Below are 23,863 nucleotides of genomic sequence, written 5' to 3' on the forward strand. Positions count from 1 at the left end.
AATTTCGGTTTTGCAGCAATTGGTAGGTCTGCAGTATGTTAGGGGTGAGGGGCACAGGAGAATCAGCTACTGTTTGCAGACTTTGGCGGCATACTCCTGAGAAAAATATAAAAGCCAGAGACAGAGTTTGGGGGTCTGCAGGTAGACCGAGGGTAAATGTGAACTAAAGTATGATACTAAAGTGCAGTAAGGGGGAAAGAAATGATGGTTCAAGAGCAAATTCAAATTAGGGATGACCTAGAGGAAGCAGAATGCTTTATGAACATGGAAGTAAACATGGTAGTAGATAGAAGTAGGGGGTACGAAGCAAGCTGTTCTTAATGAGAGTCTCACTTATCTAATTGTCACCGTGTCAGCCGCAGCATGGCTCTACTTTCTCATGGGCCATAATCAGATGAACCTCATTACATAGTTTCAGTGAAATATTTCCAAAATAACTCTGAGGAGGGGAGCAAAGGTCATGGACACATTATGGGGGATGTAGGAGGTCAGTTCTTTGGGGGTAGAGATGGGTACTGCAGTCCTAGCAGTGTCGTATGGATAAGTCTTAAACTGTGAATGTAAAAGAAAGAAATTGAATGTCTTGGATATCAAATGCAAAAAAAAAAAAATTAATTGAAATGCACGTTAATGCTGTTAAAGAAAGAAATTGGATGTCTTGGTTATTAAATGCAAAAGAAAAAATTCATTGAAATCATGTTAATGCTGTTAGGAGAGACAATGTCAAAGATTGTTAGGAAAGAGAGTGTCAAAGAAAAGTAGTTGTAAAAGCAGCATGACTGAGAGAGCCAACCAAGATGTGTTAAAATTATTGGAAGCAGAAGTAAGTCACAGGGTGGGGGAGGGGATGAAGGTTATGGGAGCGATGGAGAATGTGTGGAAGGAGAGAAGGTTATTTCGGAGAGCAAATATGGGTATGTTTGAAGTAGTTCCAACAATACCATATGGTTGCAAGGCATAGGCTATGGATAAGGTTGTGCAGAGGAGGGTGGATGTGTTGGAAATTAAATGTTTTAGGACAATATGTGGTGTGAGATGGTTTGATCGAGTAAGTAATGAAAGGTAAGAGAGATGTGTGGAAATAGAAAGAGTGTGGTTGAGAGAGCAGTAGAGGGTGTGTTGAAATGGTTTGGACATATGGAAAGAATGAGTGAGGATAGAATGACAAAGAGGATATATGCGTCAGAGATGGAGGGAACAAGGAGAAGTGGGAGACCAAATTGGAGGTGGAAGTGGAGTGAAAAAGATTCTGAGCCATTGGAGCCTGAACATACAAGAAGGTGAGAGGCATGCAAGGAATAGAGCGCATTGGAAAGATGTGGATACCAGGGTTGACATGCTATCAGTGGACCGAACCAGGGCATGTGAAACATCTGTGGAGCCTGGATGTGGATAGGAAACTGTGGTTTCAGTGCATTACACATGATAGCTAGAGACTGTGTGATAATGAATGTGGCCTTTTTTGTCTGTTTTCCTGGTGCTACCTTTCTAAAGCAGGGGGTAGCAATGCTGCTTGTGGAGGCAAAGGTGAAGATCTGTAGAGGCTTTCAGAAAAGAAGAGAATGAAGGGGAGAAGAGAGTGGTGAGAGTGAGTGAGCTTGTAAAGAAGACTTGTGTGAGGAAGTATCAGGAGAGAATGAGCGTTGAATGGCAAAAAGTGAGAGCAAATGACATGAGGGGAGAAGGTGAGGAATGAGATGTATCTAAGGGAAGCAGCAATGGTTTGTGCATAAGATGCATGTGGTATGAGAAAGGTGGGAGATGGGCAGATTAGAAAGGGTAGTGAGTGGTGGGATGAAGAAGTAAGATTTTTAGTGAAAGAGTAAAGAGAGGCATTCGGACAATATCTACAGGGAAGTAGTGCAAATGAATGGGAGATGTATAAAAGAAAGTAGCAGGAGGCCAAGAGAAAGGTGCAAGAGTTGAAAAAGAGGGCAAATGAGAGGTGTGGAGAATATCATTAAATTTTAGGGAGAATAAAAAGATGTTTTGGAAGGAGGTAAATAACATGCATAAGACATAAGAACAAATGGGAACATCGGTGAAGGGAGCAAGCGGGGAAGTGATAACAACAAGTGATGGAGTGAGAAGGAGAAGTGAGTATTTTGAAGGTTTGTTGAATGTGTTTGATGATAGAGTGTGCAATTCTATCATCTTACACACTGGTTGGGGTGGTGTACAAAGCGAGAGTCAGGGAGAATGATTTGGTGAAGAGAGAAGAGGTAGTGAAAGCTTTGCGGAAGATGAAATCCAGCAATGCGGCGGGTTTAGATGGTATTGCAGTGAAATGTATCATAAAAGGGGGTAACTGTGTTGTTGATTAGTTGGTAAGGATATTCATTGTGTGTATGGAACATGGTGAAGTGCCTGATGATTGGCAGAATGCATGCATAGTGCCATTGTACAAAGGCAAGGGGGATAGAGGTGAGAGTTAAAACTACAGAGGTATAAGTTTGAGTATTTGCGGGAAATTATATGGGAGGGTATTGACTAAGAGGGTGAAGGCATGTACAGAGCATCTGATTGGGGAAGATCAGTGTAGTTTTCAATGCGGTAGAGGATGTGTGGATCAGGTGTTTGCTTTGAAAACTCTACATGAGAAATACTTAGAAAAACAAATGGATTTGTATGTAGCTTTTATGGATCTGAAGAGGGCATATGACAGGGCTGCTAGATATGCTTTGTGGAAGGTTTTAAAAATACATGGTGTGGGAGGTAGGTTGCTAAAAGCAGTGAAAAGTTTTTACCAAGGATTTAAGGCATGGCTATGAGTAGGAAAAGAGGAGAGTGACTGGTTCCCAGTGATTGTTGATCTGTGGCAGAGGTGTGTGAGGTCGTCATAGTTGTTCAATTTGTTTATGGATGGGGTGGTTCGGTATGTAAATGCAAGAGTTTTGGAGAGAGGGGCAAGTATGCAGTCATTTGTGGATGAGAGGGCCTGACAAGTGAGTCAGTTCTTGCTTGCTGATGATACAGCTCTATTGGCTGATTCATGTAAGAAACTGCAGAGGTAGGTGTTTGAGTTTGGAAAAATGTGTGAAAGGAGAAAGTTGAGAGTAAATGTGAATAAGAGCAAAGTTATTAGGTTCAGTAGGGTTGAGGGATAAGTTAATTAAGATGCAAGTTTGAATCGAGAAAAATTGGAGTAAGTGAAGTGTTTTAGATATCTGGGAGTGGACTTAGCAGCGGATGGAACAATGGAAGTGGAAGCAAGTCACAGGGTGGAAGAGGGAGCGAAGGTTCTGGGAGCGATGAAGAATGTGTGGAGAGCAAAAATGAGTATGTGAGAAGGAATAGTAGTTTCAACAATGTTATATGATTGTGAGGCACGGGCTATAGATAGGGTTGTATGGATGAGGGTGGATGTGTTGGAAATGAAACGTTTGAGGATAATATGTGGTGTGAGGTGGTTTGATCGAGTAAGTAATGAAAGGGTAAGAGAGATGTGTGGAAATAAAAAGGGTATGAATGAGAGAGCAGAAAAGGGTATGTTGAAAAAGAGGATATTTGTGTCAAAGGTGGAGGGAACAAGGAGAAGCGGGAGACTAAATTGGAGGTGGAAGGATGGAGTGACAAAGATTTTGAGTGATCAGGGAATGAACATACAGGAGGATGAGAGTCATGCAAGGCATAAAGTGAATGGGATGATGTGGTATACCAGGGTCGACGGGCTGTCAATGGATGGAACAAGGGTGTGTGAAGCGTCGGGGGTAAACCATGGAAAGGTCTGTGGGGCCTGGATGTGGATAGGGATCAGCAATTTTGGTGCATTACACATGACAGCTAGAGACTGAGTGTGAACAAATGGGGACTTTTTGTCAGTATTCCTGGCACTGCCCTGCTAAAGCAGGGGATAGCAATGCTGCTGTTCTTGTTGGGCGGGGAAGCGACAGAAATGGATGAAAGCAAGCAAGTATGAATATGTACATATATATGTATGTCTGAGTACGTGTATGTAGATGTATGTATATTTATGTATATGTGCGTATTTGGGCGTTTATGTACATATGTGTGTATATGAGTGGATGAGCCATTCTTTGTCTGTTTCCTAGTGCTACCTCACTGACACGGGAAACAGCGATTATGGATAATCAATATAAAAATAATATATATGTATATGTGCATGTGTACGTGTAGGAAGAGAGGAAAGTGATTGGTTCTCAGTGAATGTAGGTTTGCGGCAGGGGTGTGTGATGTCTCCATGGTTGTTTAATTTGTTTATGGATGGGGTTGTTAGGGAGGTGAATGCAAGAGTTTTGGAAAGAGGGGCAAGTATGAAGTCTGTTGTGGATGAGAGAGCTTGGGAAGTGAGTCAGTTGTTGTTCGCAGATGATACAGCACTGGTGGCTGATTCATATGAGAAACTGCAGAAGCTGGTGACTGAGTTTGGTAAAGTGTGTGAAAGAAGAAAGTTAAGAGTAAATGTGAATAAGAGCAAGGTTATTAGGTACAGTAGGGTTGAGGGTCAAGTCAATTGGGAGGTGAGTTTGAATGGAGAAAAACTGGAGGAAGTGAAGTGTTTTAGATATCTGGGAGTGGATCTGGCAGCGGATGGAACCATGGAAGCGGAAGTGGATCATAGGGTGGGGGAGGGGGCGAAAATTCTGGGAGCCTTGAAGAATGTGTGGAAGTCGAGAACATTATCTCGGAAAGCAAAAATGGGTATGTTTGAAGTAATAGTGGTTCCAACAATGTTGTATGGCTGCAAGGCGTGGGCTATGGATAGAGTTGTGCGTAGGAGGATGGATGTGCTGGAAATGAGATGTTTGAGGACAATGTGTGGTGTGAGGTGGTTTGATCGAGTGAGTAACGTAAGGGTAAGAGAGACGTGTGGAAATAAAAAGAGCGTGGTTGAGAGAGCAGAAGAGGGTGTTTTGAAGTGGTTTGGGCACATGGAGAGAATGAGTGAGGAAAGATTGACCAAGAGGATATATGTGTCGGAGGTGGAGGGAGACCAAATTGGAGGTGGAAAGATGGAGTGAAAAAGATTTTGTGTGATCGGGGCCTGAACATGCAGGAGGGTGAAAGGAGGGCAAGGAATAGAGTGAATTGGAACGATGTGGTATACCGGGGTTGACGTGCTGTCAGTGGATTGAATCAAGGCATGTGAAGCGTCTGGGGTAAACCATGGAAAGCTGTGTAGGTATGTATATTTGCATGTGTGGACGTATGTATATACATGTGTATGGGGGGGGTTGGGCCATTTCTTTCGTCTGTTTCCTTGCGCTACCTCGCAAACGCGGGAGACAGCGACAAAGTATAATAAAAAATAAAAAAAATAATGGGCATTTATGTATATATATAAGTGCGAGAGAGACTTTTGGATGTTAATGTGCTGGAAGGTGCAACTGGAGGGATGTCTGATCATTATCTTGTGGAGGCTAAAGTGAAGATTTGTATGGGTTTTCAGAAAAGAAGAGTGAATGTTGGGGTGAAGAGGGTGGTGAGAGTAAGTGAGCTTGGGAAGGAGACTCGTGTGAGGAAGTACCACGAGAGACTGAGTACAGAACGGAAAAAGGTGAGAACAATGGAAGTAAGGGGAGTGGGGGAGGAATGGGATGTATTTAGGGAATCAGTGATGGAGTGCGCAAAAGATGCTTGTGGCATGAGAAGAGTGGGAGGTGGGTTGATTAGAAAGGGTAGTGAGTGGTGGGATGAAGAAGTAAGAGTATTAGTGAAAGAGAAGAGAGAGGCATTTGGACGATTTTTGCAGGGAAAAAATGCAATTGAGTGGGAGATGTATAAAAGAAAGAGACAGGAGGTCAAGAGAAAGGTGCAAGAGGTGAAAAAGAGGGCAAATGAGAGTTGGGGTGAGAGAGTATCATTAAATTTTAGGGAGAATAAAAAGATGTTCTGGAAGGAGGTAAATAAAGTGCGTAAGACAAGGGAGCAAATGGGAACTTCAGTGAAGGGCACAAATGGGGAGGTGAAAACAAGTAGTGGTGATGTGAGAAAGAGACGAAGTGAGTATTTTGAAGGTTTGTTGAATGTGTTTGATGATAGAGTGGCACATATAGGGTGTTTTGGTCGAGGTGGTGTGCAAAGTGAGAGGGTTAGGGAAAATGATTTGGTAAACAGAGAAGAGGTAGTAAAAGCTTTGCGGAAGATGAAAGCCGGCAAGGCAGCAGGTTTCGATGGTATTGCAATGGAGTTTATTAAAAAAGGGGGTGACTGTATTGTTGACTGGTTGGTAAGGTTATTTAATGTATGTATGACTCATGGTGAGGTGCCTGAGGATTGGCGGAATGCGTGCATAGTGCCATTGTACAAAGGCAAAGGGGATAAGAGTGAGTGCTCAAATTACAGAGGTATAAGTTTGTTGAGTATTCCTGGTAAATTATATGGGAGGGTATTGACTGAGAGGGTGAAGGCATGTACAGAGCATCAGATTGGGGAAGAGCAGTGTGGTTTCAGAAGTGGTAGAGGATGTGTGGATCAGGTGTTTGCTTTGAAGAATGTATGTGAGAAATACTTAGAAAAGCAAATGGATTTGTATGTAGCATTTATGGATCTGGAGAAGGCATATGATAGAGCTGATAGAGATGCTCTGTGGAAGGTTTTAAGAATATATGGTGTGGGAGGCAAGTTGTTAGAAGCAGTGAAAAGTTTTTATCGAGGATGTGAGGCATGTGTACGTGTAGGAAGAGAGGAAAGTGATTGGTTCTCAGTGAATGTAGGTTTGCGGCAGGGGTGTGTGATGTCTCCATGGTTGTTTAATTTGTTTATGGATGGGGTTGTTAGGGAGGTGAATGCAAGAGTTTTGGAAAGAGGGGCAAGTATGAAGTCTGTTGTGGATGAGAGAGCTTGGGAAGTGAGTCAGTTGTTGTTCGCTGATGATACAGCACTGGTGGCTGATTCATGTGAGAAACTGCAGAAGCTGGTGACTGAGTTTGGTAAGTGTGTGAAAGAAGAAAGTTGAGAGTAAATGTGAATAAGAGCAAGGTTATTACGTACAGTAGGGTTGAGGGTCAAGTCAATTGGGAGGTAAGTTTGAATGGAGAAAAACTGGAGGAAGTAAAGTGTTTTAGATATCTGGGAGTGGATCTGGCAGCGGATGGAACCATGGAAGCAGAAGTGAATCATAGGGTGGGGGAGGGGGCGAAAATCCTGGGAGCCTTGAAGAATGTGTGGAAGTCGAGAACATTATCTCGGAAAGCAAAAATGGGTATGTTTGAAGGAATAGTGGTTCCAACAATGTTGTATGGTTGCGAGGTGTGGGCTATGGATAGAGTTGTGCGCAGGAGTGTGGATGTGCTGGAAATGAGATGTTTGAGGACAATGTGTGGTGTGAGGTGGTTTGATCGAGTAAGTAATGTAAGGGTAAGAGAGATGTGTAGAAATAAAAAGAGCATGGTTGAGAGAGCAGAAGAGGGTGTTTTGAAATGGTTTGGGCACATGGAGAGAGTGAGTGAGGAAAGATTGACCAAAAGGATATATGTGTCAGAGGTGGAGGGAACGAGGAGAAGTGGGAGACCAAATTGGAGGTGGAAAGATGGAGTGAAAAAGATTTTGAGTGATCAGGGCCTGAACATGCAGGAGGGTGAAAGGAGGGCAAGGAATAGAGTGAATTTGATCGATGTGGTATACCGGGGTTGACGTGCTGTCAGTGGATTGAATCAGGGCATGTGAAGCGTCTGGGGTAAACCATGGAAAGTTGTGTGGGGCCTGGATGTGGAAAGGGAGCTGTGGTTTCAGGCATTATTGCGTGGCAGCTAGAGACTGAGTGTGAACGAATGGGGCCTTTGTTGTCTTTTCCTAGTGCTACCTCGCACACATGAGGGGGGAGGGGGATGGTATTCCATGTGTGGCGAGGTGGCGATGGGAGTGAATGGGGGCAGACAGTGTGAACTGTGTGCATGGGTATATATGTACGTGTCTGTGTATGTATATATATGTGTACATGGAGATGTATAGGTATGTATATTTGCGTGTGTGGACGTGTGTGTGTGTATACATTGCGTATGGGGGTGGGTTGGGCCATTTCTTTCATCTGTTTCCTTCCGCTACCTCGCAAACGCGGGAGACAGTGACAAAGCAAAATAATAATAAAAAAAAAAAATAAGTGTATATGAGGGGATGGGCCATTCTTCATCTGTTTCCTGGCGCTGTCTCACTGGAAACGGCGATCAAGTACAATACATAATGATTAAGATGACAAGGTCCTTAGGGGGTCAGCTGGTGGAATGTGAGATCCTTATCTTTTGGAGACTAGGGTGAGGATGTGATATGTTTTAGGGAAAAAGGAAACAACATTGATAAGAAAAGAGTGGTGAAAGTAAGTGAGCCTGGAAAAGATACTTGAGTGAAGAAATACCAGGAGATATTGAATATAGAATGGAAAAGGTAACAGTAAATGAAGCAAGAGGAGCAAATGAGAAAGGGGCAGTGTTTCAGAAAGCAGTCCTAGCATGTCCAAAAGATGCATGTGGCAAACTAAAGGTAGCAGGCAAGCAGATTAGAAAGGGTAGCGAGTGGTGGGATGAAGTAAAGTTGTTAGTGAAATAGAAAAGGGAGGTGTTTGGGCAATACTTTCAGGGAAAGAGTGAAAATAACTGGAGGATGTATAAGAGAAAGAGGGAGGAGGTCAAGAGGAGCCTGGAGCGGTTGAAAAAAATCAACACACCAGACGGAAAACAGGTAGGAACATTTAAATCTTGCAGAGTAATATGCCTTAAGGAAATCTTTATGGAAAATTCATAAACTAGAATCAACATGAATATGTTATGCATCCCATCACCAATGATATGCATCCATTTACCTTTTGTTCTAAAAACAATTGTATTGTAACCAATGAGGTTAGGAGAAGCTGCAACGGTGAATAGGCTCAAAACTGGGAATAGTTGTCAAGTATCAGTACCTCAGGAGAATACTCTAGTTTTCTAGAGTTCCACATCTCACCTTGCCTACTCGTGGTGACCTTGTTCACATATCCCTTAGGGGTGGAACTAATGGGGGAGGTGTTGCCCAACTTCATCAGGGTAACTCTTTGTATTACAGACAAATATCTGAGGTGTGCTGTGGTCTATCTGGTCAATTTTGGAGCCTGCCTGCCTCTGGAAACACTAAGCTGGAGTTGCCCATTGCCTGTAGCCTGTAAAGGGTGAGGCACAAAGGGCTAAGAAGCAGCACTGGAGTCTACCAGTTATGCCATGAAGTAAATGAGACAAATGACTGAGGGTGATGGTGCTGAATGTAAATGGGATGACTGGTGAGAGTAAAAGGAGGTAGCTTGTGGAGAAGTTTAAAAGTTGTAACTTCAGTGTGCTGGGGATTGGGGAAATCCATAACCTTGGACAGGGTGTCTGGAGCAAAGATGGAAATGATGAAAGCAAGTTATGAGAGGGCATGGAAGTTGCCCATTGCCTGTAGCCTGTAAAGGGTGAGGCACAAAGGGCTAAGAAGCAGCACTGGAGTCTACCAGTTATGCCATGAAGTAAATGAGACAAATGACTGAGGGTGATGGTGCTGAATGTAAATGGGATGACTGGTGAGAGTAAAAGGAGGTAGCTTGTGGAGAAGTTTAAAAGTTGTAACTTCAGTGTGCTGGGGATTGGGGAAATCCATAACCTTGGACAGGGTGTCTGGAGCAAAGATGGAAATGATGAAAGCAAGTTATGAGAGGGCATGGAAGGAGGACTGACATGGACAGGAATGAGTAAAAATTATAGGGGAATAGGGAAAGAAGGAAGTGCAATTCTGCTATCACCAAGAGTGTGGGAGGGTGTTACAGAGCATGGATGAAATGGATCAAGAATAGTGTGGGTGAAAGGTAAGACTGGAACTGCAAAGTATGCATGGGTATGTGTATGTATATGTGCCTGTGAATATGAAGACTGTAAGTGGTAAAGATGAAATGAAGTGCTTCTGGAGAAATTTGAATGACTGTATGTGGTTTTGAGAATGAGAGAAACATGGTCGTAATGGATGATATCAATGCAAAAGTGAGATGTGATGAAATTGGCGAGATACTTGGTAAATGGGTAGTGCCCGGAGTAAATGAGAATAAAAGTTATCTTATGGATATTTGTACTGAGACAGGTTTATTCCTTAGAAACACCTTTTTTCAGCACAAGATGATCCATAGGTATACATGGATGAGAAATGATGAAAGTGAAGAGCAAAAGGCTTTGAATGACTATGTGGCAGTGGATGAAAGACTGAGAAAGTTGTGAGAGGAAATTCTAGGAGACTGACTATTTCACGGTTCTTGTAGGGATGAGGATCAGGAGAAAAGGAGGTATGGTGTAAGGAAGAATAGAGAGGTAAAAGTGTTGGCAAGCAAGAAGATGAATCAGAAAAATGCAGGAAGGAATATGAATGGAAGGTAACTGAAAGCTTAGATGGAACTGCAATGAATGTAGGTATGCAGTCATGCATGAATGAGGTGATTAAAATGTTTAGATAAATACTATTAAAGGTTGCAGAATAAGTAATTAGATACAATGTTGTGAAAATAAAGAATAAAAAGGGCAATGCATGGTGGATGGAAGAGATCAGAAATGCTGCAGAATAGAAGAAAAAGGCATATGGTATACTGCTCAATAGAAATGTACCAGTGGAAATTCAGTAAAGGAGGATGGAAGAATATGCAATACATAAGCAGAATGTTAAGAAGCTGATAGAGGAATGCAAAGAAAGAGCAGATGAAGATTTTGGAAGAAAGTTTAGTGAAGAGTTTTGGGAAAATAAGAAATTATACTGGAAGAAGGTGAAAAAGGAAAGAGGTAGATATAAGAGTGGATATGCTAATGTGAGAGGTAAGAAAAAGGAGTTGCTGAATCAAATGTAGGAAGTGAAAGAAAAGTACAGAGAGTAGCTTGAAAACTGATGAATGTGGGAGAAGGGGTAGCAGCAATTGTTACATGCATGAGTATGGAGGATGGTAAAGAAGATACAAGTACAAGGGCCTTTCCCAAAGAGAGAGGTAAGAAAGAAAGTAATGAGGCTGAACGTAGGAAAGGCACTTGGAGTTGATGGGATTATGGCGGAAATGCTGAAGTATGGAAAAGAAGGTATAATAGAATGGATGTATCTGATATGTAGTTTACCAAAGAAATAGATGGCTATGCATGAGAATTTAAGGAAAGCCATTATTGTTCCAATATTCAAAGGAAAAGGTGTTTTGGGTGTATGTATTACTTATAGAGGAATAAGCCTGTTAAGTATACCAGGAAAAGTGTATGTAAAAATGTTGATTGATAGAGTGATGGAAGTGAATATGCAGGTTAAGTGAAGAACAAGGGGTTTTAGGAAAGGTAGGGAGTGTGTGGATCAGATTTTTGTGGTAAAGATGATCGTGGAAATGTATTTAGCTAAAGTTAAAAGTTGTATACAGCTTTTATAGATCTGGAGAAAGGGTATGACAGAGTTGGATGGAATGCTTTATGGGATGTTTTAAGGATAACTATTGGATGGTGTGAAAGCCTTCTATAGAGGTGCAAATGCATGTGTAAGAGTGGCTGGAGAGTTGAGCAAAAGTTTCAGTATACATGTAGACATGAGGCAGGGCTGTGTAATGTCACCATGACTTTTTAAAACTTATATGGATGGAGTGATAAGAGATGAAAACAAAACTAAGGAAAAGGAGTGCAGAAAAGGAGTGTGGTATTGAGACATGGTGGCTAGTGGCAAGCCTGTTTGCAGATGATACTGTGTTGATTGCTGAGAGTGAAGAGGAGTTGCAGATTGTTGTATGTTTTACGATGTGTGTAAATATAGGCAACTGAGGGTAAATGCAAGTAAAAGTAATGTAATGATGTTTTAAAGGAAACAGAGTGATAGCATAGATTTTGTAAAACCATATAGAGTGAAAGAAGGAAGAGTACTACACTGTGTTTTGGATACGGGGGAGAAATACAGGAAGAGGTGAGAGAATATAACTATTCAGGAGCAGTCTTGGGTTAGTTTGGTGATATGGTAGGAGAGATAAGGGAAACATCAGTACAGGGCAGAAGAGTCTTTTGAATTTCTTGGTATCCTAGACCTCCAGCAGAACATCTGGAAATCTGGATTGTATACCTTTAATAGAATCCACTCCTAGGGCTTTACATCCACTAACAAACTCTCCTCTACTAAACCTACACATTGTCTCAGCCCCAAATTTCCATGCTAGAACTAACACCTTAAACTCTTCTGGTTTTACATCTATCTCCATATAGAGGCATTCAATGCCTTTAGGAAGGATAAAGTCCTACTTGCCCACATTGTCCGATCACCTTCGCCAGCTTTCGGGGCTGTAGGGTTCACAAAAGGCAGGCATATCCCAGCTCTTTTCATCAGGAACTTGTGACACAACACGTCTTGTCAAAGGCAAGACAGTCCAATGAGGAGGTAGAGCTCCTCACAAGGGCAGAGGCATAGACGGCAGCTGGTCCTTCACTAGATGATGGCCTGGGCCTGAACTAGCGGTTGCAAGCTATTGTTCCTTGCACGACGGTCGAAGCGATCAAAGGCCTTTGAAGAAAGGCATCATATAAAACCAAAGTTCAAGAGCTGATCTTGGACGTCAACCTTCACCAGGAAATTAGTGAAGGTGAGGTGACTGGTGGTGTGTCGGAGGGGAGATGTCTCTCAGCAACTACAGGAAGTAACACGCGAAGTGGTGCCCTGGAGGAGGCACCACGTGCAAGTAGGCGCGTGCGTGTTGACTCCAGTGGTGAAAGCTTCACAGGTGTGGGAGAGGAGGCTGTCCTTGGAGGGGGAGAGCCTACCACTCCTGGCCATGAAGCTGATCCCATGGTTTTTCTGTTCCAGACATTCCACAGGTTCCCTAATCCCAATCCATTGCTTCCTTCATTGCAGAGACTGCCATCTTTCTTGAAACATTTGGGCCTGACCCCACAAGTCCATTGTGGGGCGAGGAGGTCTTAAATGTTGCCCTGAGCCATTTGTGTCAAGGTGACAGCCTTACCGTGATCAGAATAGCCACAGAGCATGCCAGGCAACTGATAAGCTCCTGTGGCTCACCTTCAGACTGCCGAAATCATGGTGAAGAAGGAACAAGACAGCCAACGAACCCTGGGAGCGAACGACAGACTAAGGAGGCTCCTTTGCATGGAAATCATCTTCGCAGGGAGCAATAGTGTAAAGTTCAGTGACTTTACAAAAAAATAAGTCTTTGGCCGCTGGAAGGTCTTGAAAGGCGACTGGGAGGTACCGTCAACTTCAATTGGGCTGGAAACCCTCTACCCATTTCAGGAAGTTCTCTCGACATCTGAGCCGGACAGACATGTCATTACTGACTATGACCAATCATATGAACAACTAGCAGAGGTTATAACCATGGGTGAGGTAGCACACCACCTCAAAGCCAACAAGACATCCACCCCTGGCCCTGACGGAACGCAGACGCATCTCTTGAAGTTCATTCCTCCAAGGGTACTTTACAAGATGTACAGCCTGTGGCTAGCCACATCTACATTGCCAGAGCCATTCAAGGCAAATCAAACAGTGCTAATACCAAAGGTACCGAATCCGACAGAACCCAAGGACTACAGGCCTATTACAATCTTAAGGGATTTCACCAGCAAAGGCACTGTGCATGTGACATCTGGCACTGTAAACTGGCATGGCGCATGGTGCTAAGAGAGTGTGAGTGCTCTCAGAGGGTTAGGGCTTTCCTACTGGGACCTAGAGGTGTGCTCCATGAAGCCCTAACCTGGTCCCACTCCCTTTACAGGATGTGGTCCAAGGGCACAGGTTGACAGTCGGCTGCCTGCCTTGTACATCTGGTGTTGGTCATTGAGCTGGAGAAGGTGTTTCCCCTTTGTGCGCTTGTGGTAAGTGGGACTTGGTCGTCCTCCCGAAGCTATAAGAGCAGGTATCAGTTCCTGAGGGCAGTTTGTCGTAGCGGGTAGTGGACGCCTAGGCAGGGCTAGTCTGCTACTCCCGTTCGACAGGCCGCACTGGAAGGTGAGGTAGAGGAGTAAGTATGGAAGTGAAAAAGGATTAAGGAACTGCACAGTCCTTCTAACCCTGACTTATGCAACTGAAACATGGACATGAAATGAGTCACAGAAGTCAAGAATCCAGGCTGTGGAATACAAAGGGCATGTGGATAGGATGCAAAACTGGAAGTTTACTGGGAGAGTGTATGATAGTACAATTAAAGGGGTTGATGTGAATGGAAGACTACCTTCGACTTAGGCAAATAGAGTGGAAGAATACTGGAGGGAGAGAAATGATGGAAGAATGCATGGAATGGTGTGTGGAGATCCTTTTGCTCTAACCATCCTTTGGTGGAAGTTCCTGGAGGAAATGGGTGTCAGAGATATAGATAGATAGAAAGGATGAACTTCAGCTCCAGCCTCTCGACTTAGCATGTCCATATCATTCATGATGTTGAAGAATTATACGTTAATTCTTATTTTCTTTCTCAAAGCAGGTGACATAGGTTAATCAATGTTGTTATGTTACTGCAGCATGGCCTGGGAAAGATCACTAGTTGGGAAAGTAGCATGATATATCACTATGTTATGATGACCAATCAAATGAATCATTCAACACCAGAGAGTGATAATCAAGCCTAATTTTGAAGACATTAAGGGTGTTGCTCTCAACAACATTTACTGGGAGCTCACTTCATGCATCATTGATGTCACTGGTAAGGGAATATTTCGTACAGTCCAGATGACTTGATGACCTCTAAGTTTCAGTCTATTTCCTTTTGTCAGTAATGCTGGTGCTACTGTAAAGAAATTTTCAATATCAACATTGTTGAATCCTTTCAGTATTTCAAAACATTTAATCAATTTGCCTCAGACACATCCCTTGCTTATGGAAAACAAGTTTAATTCTTGCAATCTGTATTCATATGGTTTGTTATGCAAGGAAGGAATCAATTTAGTTGCTCTTCGCTGCACTGCTTCCAATTCAATAATATCTTTGCTTAAGTAGGAGGCCCAGAACCACACTGCAGATCAGAGGTGTAGTCTACCTAGACTCAGGTACAGAAGTAATATCACATCCTTGCTTTTGTATGTAAAGTTTCTGTTAATAAATCCTAACATCCTATTGGCTTTCTTAGCAGCTTCATTAGAAAGCTGGGAGAATATGAAGTTGCTGCAAACAGTAACCCTAAGATCTCTCACAGTAGGGGTGTCCTTTTATCTTGTGGCCCATCAGTTCATAACCAAATCTGTAAAAACTAACACTTATTGATATTAGATATCAATTGCCCTTTTCTATACCATTCAAAAATTTTATCGAGAACTTCATGTAATCTTTTCCTATCTTCTTCAATTAATATGGCCCAGCTGATCTTTGTGTCATCTACAAATTTAGACAGTTATTCAGCCCTATGCCAATATCATTCATACAAACGATGAAAAGTGTAGGCCCAACTAGGGAGGTATCCCTAGGATTCCTCATTGGCAACAGGTGACCACAGTGATGACTCATCATTCATTACAAATCTCTGCCTCCTATCAAGTAACTAAGCTCCTATTCATTTCAATTTCCTATGCACCATGTAATCCCCAAGGCCCAGACTTTATGGGATCTTTGTCGAATGCATTCTGAAAGTCTAGAAATATACAATTTATTGCTTTTGTCTTGTCATGGGCATTGAATAACATGAAGAAATTCAAGGTGGTTTGTAAGGCATCTTCTGCACCTTCTAAAACCATGATGTGTGTTATCAGTCAGACTGTCTTGTTCAAAGTGGACTACGATTTCATTTCTAACAATTGACTCCAGATTTTTTAATATGATTGATGTGAGGTTAATTGGACGATAATTGCCAGGCAATTCATTGACTCCCTTCTTGTAAATAAGAGTGACATCTGCTTGTCTCCAGTCCAGCGGGACTATTCCATCTGGAAAGATTTATTGAAACGACAAGTTAATGGTCAGGGAATTTCATGTTCAAAATTTATAAGTACTCATGGATGGAAACGATCTGGACCCAGACTTTTATTAAAAATACAAGTTAATGGTCAGGGAATCTCATGTTTGACATTTCTAAGTACTCATGGATGGAAGCAATATGGACCCAGACTTTTATTAGCCTTCAACTTATTCATCTGTGTCAGTACTTCTCTAATTGTGACTGTAAATTATGGTATCATGAGGGTGTTATCTATCACTGTCTCAAAATTCTATGTCACTGCTTTGTAGTATAAAAACAGAACTAAAAAAATCATTCAGGGCTGTTGCTATGCTTTTATCATCCACAATGGGTCCCCATCCTCGTTTACTAAGGATCCTATCCCACTCCTTGTATGTTTCTTATCGTTGATAAAGCTATAAAATCTTTTAGGGATCTCTATTACTATCTCTTGCAATGCTCACTTTGTATTCTCTCTTGGCTTTTTTGATAAGACTTTTTGTTTGCCTCCATACTGTGTTATACTGCATTACAATATCTAGGTCACTGACTGATTTTTTAAGTTTGTAGAGTATATTTCTGCACCATATAACTGTTGTTAGTTTTATTGTCTCTGTCATGCTGTCATGCATGGGAATGAATGTGTCTTGTTGGTGCATAAATTAACCTTATAACTGGCCCATAATTCCTCTGGGTATGAACCAAAAAGGGTGAGACTCTTTACTGTATCAAACAACCTATTAAAATCTGTCCCTTTAAAGTTCGGGATGAAATATTGGTTTTAGGGGAGTCCGTTTTGATATTTTCATCAAACCTAAACATGTTATGGTCACAAGTGCCTAGATGTTCTCTAACATAATTAGCATGTTATGGCCACAAGTGCCAAGATGTTCTCCAACGTAAGTATCAGTTACTCCTAGGATGCAAGAACTAAATCAACTGTATTAGCTTCCCTCATAGGCTCAGTTTTGGTTTGGTAGTACATCCAAGATTGTTTGCTAGTTGATTTCTGGAAGATTAAAATCCCCAAGAATGATTCTTTATCTTCCATTGCTGTTGTGAACTCTCGTACAAGACATAGTCAATATTTTTTGGCTGACTAGAGTATCTATACACAACACTTATGTACCATTTGGAATACTCCGTGCTAATCTGAAGACACAAGTGCCCAACAGCAGCAGATTTTGTAGTCTGAATTTCAATGGGGTGTAAGCAAGATTTGACATACACTGCAGGCAGTTCCACTTCCTCAACCATCTTTGTCCCTTACAAATAATTTGTCTGGTAGATTGTACTCACTAATAAGATCACTCTTTTTCATATTCAGAAATGTTTCTACTAAACAATAATGTCAAAGTGATCAATGTTTACTAAACAAAGCAATTCATCTATTTTGTTTCAGATGGATTTCATATTCATATAGGTATAGGGGAGAAAGAATACTTCACACGCATTCCTCACGTGTCGTAAAGGGCGACTAAAGGGGACAGAAGCAGGGGGCTAGAAACCCCCCCTTATGGTATCTTAACTTTCTAAACAGGGAAACAGAAGGAGTCATGCAGGGGGTGCTCATCCTCCTCGAAGGCTCAGATTGGGTTCTATAAATGTGTGTGGATGTAACCAAGATAAGAAAAAAGGAGTATGTTTGAGGAAAGGAACCTGGATGTTTTGGCTATGAGTGAAACGAAGCTGAAGGGTAAAGGGGATGAGTGGTTTGGGAATGTCTTGGGAATAAAGTCACAGGTTAGTGAGAGGAAAAGAGCAAGGGAAGGAGTAACACTACTCCTGAAACAGGAGAGGTGGGAGTATGTGATAGAGTGTAAGAAAGTAAACTCTAGATTGATATGGGTAAAACTGAAAGTGGACGGAGAGAGATGGGTGATTATTGGTGCATATACACCTGGGCATGAGAAGAAAGATCAAGAGAGGCAAGTGTTTTGGGAGCAGCTGAGTGAGTGTGTTAGTAGTTTTGATGCACGAGACCGGGTTATAGTGTTGGGTGATTTGAATGCAAAGGTGATTAATGTGGCAGTTGAGGGAATAACTGGTGTACATGGGGTGTTCAGTGTTGTAAATGGAAATGGTGAAGAGCTTGTAGATTTATGTGCTGAAAAAGGACTGGTGATTGGGAATACCTGGTTTAAAAAGAGAGATATACATAAGTATACATATGTAAGTAGGAGAGATGGCCAGAGAGCGTTATTGGATTACATGTTAACTGATAGGCGCATGAAAGAGAGACTTTTGGATGTTAAGGTGCTGAGAGGTACAACTGGAGGGATGTCTGATCATTATCCTGTGGAGGCGAAGGTGAAGATTTGTAGAGGTTTTCAGAAAAGAAGAGAGAATGTTGGGGTGAAGAGAGTGGTGAGAGTAAGTGAGCTTGGGAAGGAGACTTGTGAGAGGAAGTACCAGGAGAGACTGAGTACAGAATGGAAAAAGGTTAGAACAAAGGAGGTAAGGGGAGTGGGGGAGGAATGGGATGTATTTAGGGAAGCAGTGATGGCTTGTGCAAAAGATGCTTGTGGCATGAGAAGTGTGGGAGGTGGGTTGATTAGAATGGGTAGTGAGTGATGGGATGAAGAAGTAAGATTATTAGCGAAAGAGAAGAGAGAGGCATTTGGACGATTTTTGCAGGGAAATAATGCAAACGACTGGGAAATGTATAAAAGAAAGAGACAGGAGGTCAAGAGAAAGGTGCAAGAGGTGAAAAAGAGGGCAAATGAGAGTTGGGGTGAGAGAGTATCATTAAATTTTAGGGAGAATAAAAAGATGTTTTGGAAGGAGGTAAATAAAGTGTGTAAGACAAGGGAACACATGGAAACATCAGTGAAGGCGGTTAATGGGGAGGTGATATCAAGTAGTGGTGATGGAGGAGATGTAGTGAGTATTTTGAAGGTTTGTTGAATGTGTTTGATGATAGGGTGGCAGATATAGGGTGTTTTGGTCAAGGTGATGTGCAAAGTGAGAGGGTTAGGGAGAATGATTTGGTAAAGAGAGAAAAGGTGGTAAAAGCTTTTAGGAAGATGAAAGCCAGCAAGGCAGTGGGTTTGGATGGTATTGCAGTGGAATTTATTAAAAAAGGGGGTGACTGTATTGTTGACTGGTTGGCAAGGTTATTCAATGTAGGTAAGACTCATGGTGAGGAGCCTGAGGACTGGCAGAATGCTTGCATAGTGCCATTGTACAAAGACAAAGGGGATAAAAGTGAGTGCTCAAATTACAATTTGTTGAGTATTCCTGGGAAATTATATGGGAGGGTATTGATGAGGGTGAAGGCATGTACAGAGCATCAGATTGGGGAAGAGCAGTGTGGTTTCAGAAGTGGTAGAGGATGTGTGGATCAGGTGTTTGCTTTGAAGAAGGTAGGTGAGAAATACTTAGAAAAGCGAATGGATTTGTATGTAGCATTTATGGATCTGAAGAAGCCATATGATAGAGTTGATAGAGATGCTCTGTGGAATGTATTAAGAATATATGGTGTGGGACATAAGTTGTCAGAAGCAGTGAAAAGTTATCATCGAGGATGTAAGGTATGTGTACTTATAGGAAGAGAGGAAGTGATTGATCCTCAGTGAATGTTGGTTTGAGGCAAGGATGCATGATGTCTCCATGGTTGTTTAATTTACTTATGGATGGGGTTGTTAGGGAGGTGAATGCAAGAGTTTTGGAAAAAGGGGCAAGTATGCAGTCTATTGTAGATGAGAGAGCTTGGGAAGTGAGTCAGTTGTTGTTCGCTGATGATACAGCGCTGGTGGCTGATTCGGGTGAGAAACTGCAGAAGCTGGTGACTGAGTTTGGTAAAGTGTGTGAAAGAAGAAAGCTGAGAGTAAATGTGAATAAGAGAAAGGTTATTAGGTACAGTAGGGTTGAGGGACAAGTCAATTGGGAGGTAAGTTTGAATGGAGAAAAACTGGAGGAAGTGAAGTGTTTTAGATATCTGGGAGTGGATTTGGCAGTGGAAGGAGCCATGGAAGCGAAAGTGAATCACTGGGTGGAGTAGGGGGCAAAAGTTCTGGAAGCGTTGAAAAATGTGTGGAAATCGAGAAGGTTATCTTGGAAAGAAAAAATGGGTATGTTTGAAGGAATAGTGGTTCCACCAATGTTATATGGTTGCGAAGCATGGGCTATGGATAGAGTTGTGCGGAGGAGGGTGGATGTGCTGGAAATGAGACGTTTAAGGACAATATGTGGTGTGAGGTGGTTTGATCGAGTAAATAATGAAAGGGTAAGAGAGATGTGTGGTAATAAAAAGAATGTGGTTGAGATAGCAGAAGAGGGTGTTTTGAAATAGTTTGGTCACATGGATAGAATGAGTGAGGAAAGACTGACAAAGAGGATATATGTGTAAGAGGTGGAGGGAACGAGGAGAAGTGGGAGACCAAATTGGAGGCGGAAAGATGGAGTGAAAAAGATTTTGAGTGATCGGGGCCTGAACATGCAGGAAGGCGAAAGGCGTACAAGGAATAGAGTGAATTGGAATGATGTGGTATACTGGGGTCGACGTGCTGTCAATGGATTAAACCAGGGCATGTGAAATGTCTGGGGTAAACTATTGAAATTTCTGTGGGGCCTGCATGTGGAAAGGGAGCTGTGGTTTCGGTGCATTAAACATGACAGCTAGGGACTGAGTGTGAATGAATGTGGCCTTTGTTGTCTTTTCCTAGCGCTACTTTGTGCACATGCGGTGGGAGGGGGTTTTCATTTCATGTGTGGTGGGGTGGCGACAGGAATGAATTAGGGCAGACAGTATGAATTATGTACATGTGTATACATGTATATGTCTGTGTGTGTATGTACATATATATTCGTACGTTGAGATGTATAGGTATGTATATGTGTGTGTGTGGACGTGTATGTATATACATGTGTATGTGGGTGGGTAGGGCCATTCTTTCATCTGTTTCCTTGTGCTACCTCGCTAACGCGGGAGACAGCGACAAAGTATAATAAATAGATAAAGAAATAAATCAATAAATAAATATAGATAAAGTCCAACTGATATCTATGAGTGATGTCTGTGCAAGACTGATGGCATGATTCGGCGACTGGCTATTCTTAGACCAAAGTGTGTTGAGCCCCCATGACCCGCCTCCCTGTCAGTGCTGTCTGATAGAGTGTGGAGGTAATTCGATCTTAAGAAGAATAAGATGTTTTGGATGGAGGTTAATAGTGTGCAAAAAGAAAAAAAATAAGATAGACAAAAACACTGGTGAAGGGAGCAAAAGGGAAAGTGGTAATGGGTGGTGAGGAAGAGATGGAGTATTTTGAAGGACTGTTGAATGCATTTGATGATAGGTTGGATGATGTAGGGTGTTTGGGTTGAGGTGGTATAAGAAGTGAAAGAGTCATGGAGAGTGGTTTGGTAAAGGGAGGGGTGGTGGTGAAAGACAGATGGTGGTGGCAAGGCAGATGAAGTGGATGATGCTAATGAATTTAAGAAAGGGGTTAACTATGTTGCTGACTGGTTAGTTAGGGTTTTCAGTGGGGATTGGCAGTGCAAGTATAGTGCCACTTTATAAAGGTAAGTTGTCAGTAAGGGTAATGATTGAGAGAAAGAAGGCACATACAAAGCTTCAACTTGGGGTAAAACAGAGGTTTCAGAAGAGGTAAAGGATGTGAGGACTGGGTGTTTGTATTGAAGAATGCGTGAGAGAAATACTTAGAGAAACAGATGGATTTGTATGCAGCATTTATGGATCTGGAGAAAGCTTATGATAGGGTAGATAGAGATGTCTTGTGGAAGGTCTTAAGATTGTAAGGTGTAGAAGGAAAGCTGCACAAGAAATGAAGAGAGGAGAGTAAATGATTCCAAGTGAAGGATGGTCTGTAGCAGGGGTGGGTGATGTAAGCATCTTTAATTTGTTTATGGTTGGGTGGTGAGAGAAGTAAATGCAAGAGTTTTGAAGAGAGGGACAAGTATGCGGTCTGTAGGGGATAAGACAGTCTAGGAAAAGAGTCAGTTGTTGTTTGCAGATTCGACTATGAAACTACAGTAGTTGGTGACTGAGTTTGGGAACAGAAAAAGGTGATAGCAAATTTGAATAAAAGCAAGGTTTTCAAGTTTAGCAGAGTTGAAGGACAGGTTAGTTGGGTTGTGACTCTGAATAAAGAGAAATGGGGATGGACGTGGCAGCAAATAGAGAATTGGGATGGACATGGCAGCGAATGGAACCATGGAATCGAAGTGAGTCAAAGAGTGGGTGAGGAGATAAAGGTTCTAGAAGCACTGAAAAATGTGTGGAGAGAGAGATCATTATCTGGAAAGGCAAAAATGGGTATGTATGAAGGTATAGTAGTCCCGACATTATCATATATATGTGAGGTATGGCCTATAGATAAGACTGCCGAAGAGGGTGGGTGTGTTGGAAATGATATGTTGAAGGACAATATGTGAAGTGTGGGAGTTTGACAGAGTAAGTAATGGAAGGGAAAGAGAGATGTGTGGTAATAAAAAAAATGTGGTTGAGAGAGCTGAAGAAAGTGTGCAGAAACAGTTTAGACAAATGGAGAGAATGAGTGTGAAAAGGTTGACAAAGAGGATATATGTGTTAGAAGTGAATGGAACATGAAGAGCGGGGAGACTAAACTGGAGATAGAAGGAGTGAATAAAAAGATTTGAGTGATCACAGCCTGAGCACGCAGGAGGCTGAAAGGCATGCACAGGAATGAGTGAACTGGAATGATGGGGTATACAGGGGTCAATGTGCTGACAGTGGACTGAACCAGGGGATGTGAAGTGTCGAGGATAAACCATGGAAAGGTATTTAGGTCCTGGTTGTGATAGGGAACTGTGGCTTTGGTGCATTAATGACAGCTCGAAACTGGTGTAAGCAGATGCAGTCTTTCTTTATCTGTTCATAGCTCTACCTCACTAATGCGGGAGACAGTGATAAAGTATGAAAGAAAATGAAGATGATAAATGAAGAGGACTTAGAGGATCTATGTGTCATGACATCTATGTGACATGAAAACTGAAGATTTGATATGTAAAAATTAGGCCACTATTCATTTGTTTCTAACACTACCTTGCTAAAGCACAAAAGGCAATAAGGTATGAAAAATGACAAAAAAACCCACACAAAAGTATGAATCATGAGCCAAAGGACAGAGTGAAGTCTACAGCTGTGTAGCAAATCAACATGAAGTGCAGCAAGACATGGTAGAAACAATGATCCCCTTCCCTCTCTTATGGTTATACTGTACTTCAGACAGCAATTAAGCTAAATGAAAATACCTTTAATAATATGATGACAACTGATTCTCATAGAACACTCCACCATGCCTGATGATAGAATCTCACTTGACATTTTCTGTACTTGCAGCATAACTTCTCGATGGGAAGATGTTAGCTTCATGTGCTTCAAAGCATACCCTGAGTGCCTCTTCAGATCTGACACAGAATGTACCATTGTTGATTCTCCCCCTGATTTTAATCTATAATCAAATAAGTGTGTTTCTGCTTCAGTAAAATACTTTCGAAAATGCTCACTTTCCTGGCACACTAATCTGCAGAAAACAAAATAAAATACAAACAATAAATTTCCACACTAAATATAACTTCTATTACCTATGGAATCAATACCTCTAAGGGGGTGGGGTGTAATAAAACTAACATACAAAATATGTTAATTTCTCTTGACCACTAAGGACAGTTTTTCAACAAATGACATCTATATTATCTTTACCTTCCTTAAATCCAAATTATCCTAGATAGTTCCTTATACTAGATAGTTAAATGTGGTAAAAGAGAAGATGAAAAGGGCAGAGGTGAGACAGGAAATAAAAGGGAAATATAATTGGGGAATCTATACAATCCTTAATAATTCCATAATAACATATATTGTGTATGAAATTCAATAGTCATAAACCAGGGCTTTGTGTTGAAGGTTTCAAAGAAATTTTCAGTGAAGGAGTAGAGGCATGGGCACCAGAACCTCAAATAAAGATGGGACACTAAGAAAGAGGAAGGAATGGTTCAATAAAAGATGTCACAAAGCAAAGGAGCTTCAAGATAAATGACAAGTGAAGATACAG

General features: G+C 41.8%; 1 protein-coding gene across 5 annotated transcripts in view; it reads right to left on the reverse strand.

The window, feature by feature from the left end:
- The window catches only part of LOC139765625 (uncharacterized), a 182,907-nt gene that overhangs the window by 125,885 nt on the left and 33,159 nt on the right, over window positions 1-23,863 (reverse strand). For 3 of the 5 annotated variants that reach the window (XM_071693303.1, XM_071693301.1, XM_071693302.1), the window contains exon 4: window positions 23,064-23,335. The exons of the other annotated variants lie outside the window; for them this stretch is intronic. In XM_071693303.1, coding sequence (XP_071549404.1) covers window positions 23,064-23,335 — 272 coding nt within the window. The remainder of the gene's footprint in view (window positions 1-23,063; window positions 23,336-23,863) is intronic. 5 annotated transcript variants of the gene reach the window in all.

Source organism: Panulirus ornatus, chromosome 55 (assembly GCF_036320965.1).
Source record: "Panulirus ornatus isolate Po-2019 chromosome 55, ASM3632096v1, whole genome shotgun sequence".
NCBI lineage: Eukaryota > Metazoa > Arthropoda > Malacostraca > Decapoda > Palinuridae > Panulirus > Panulirus ornatus.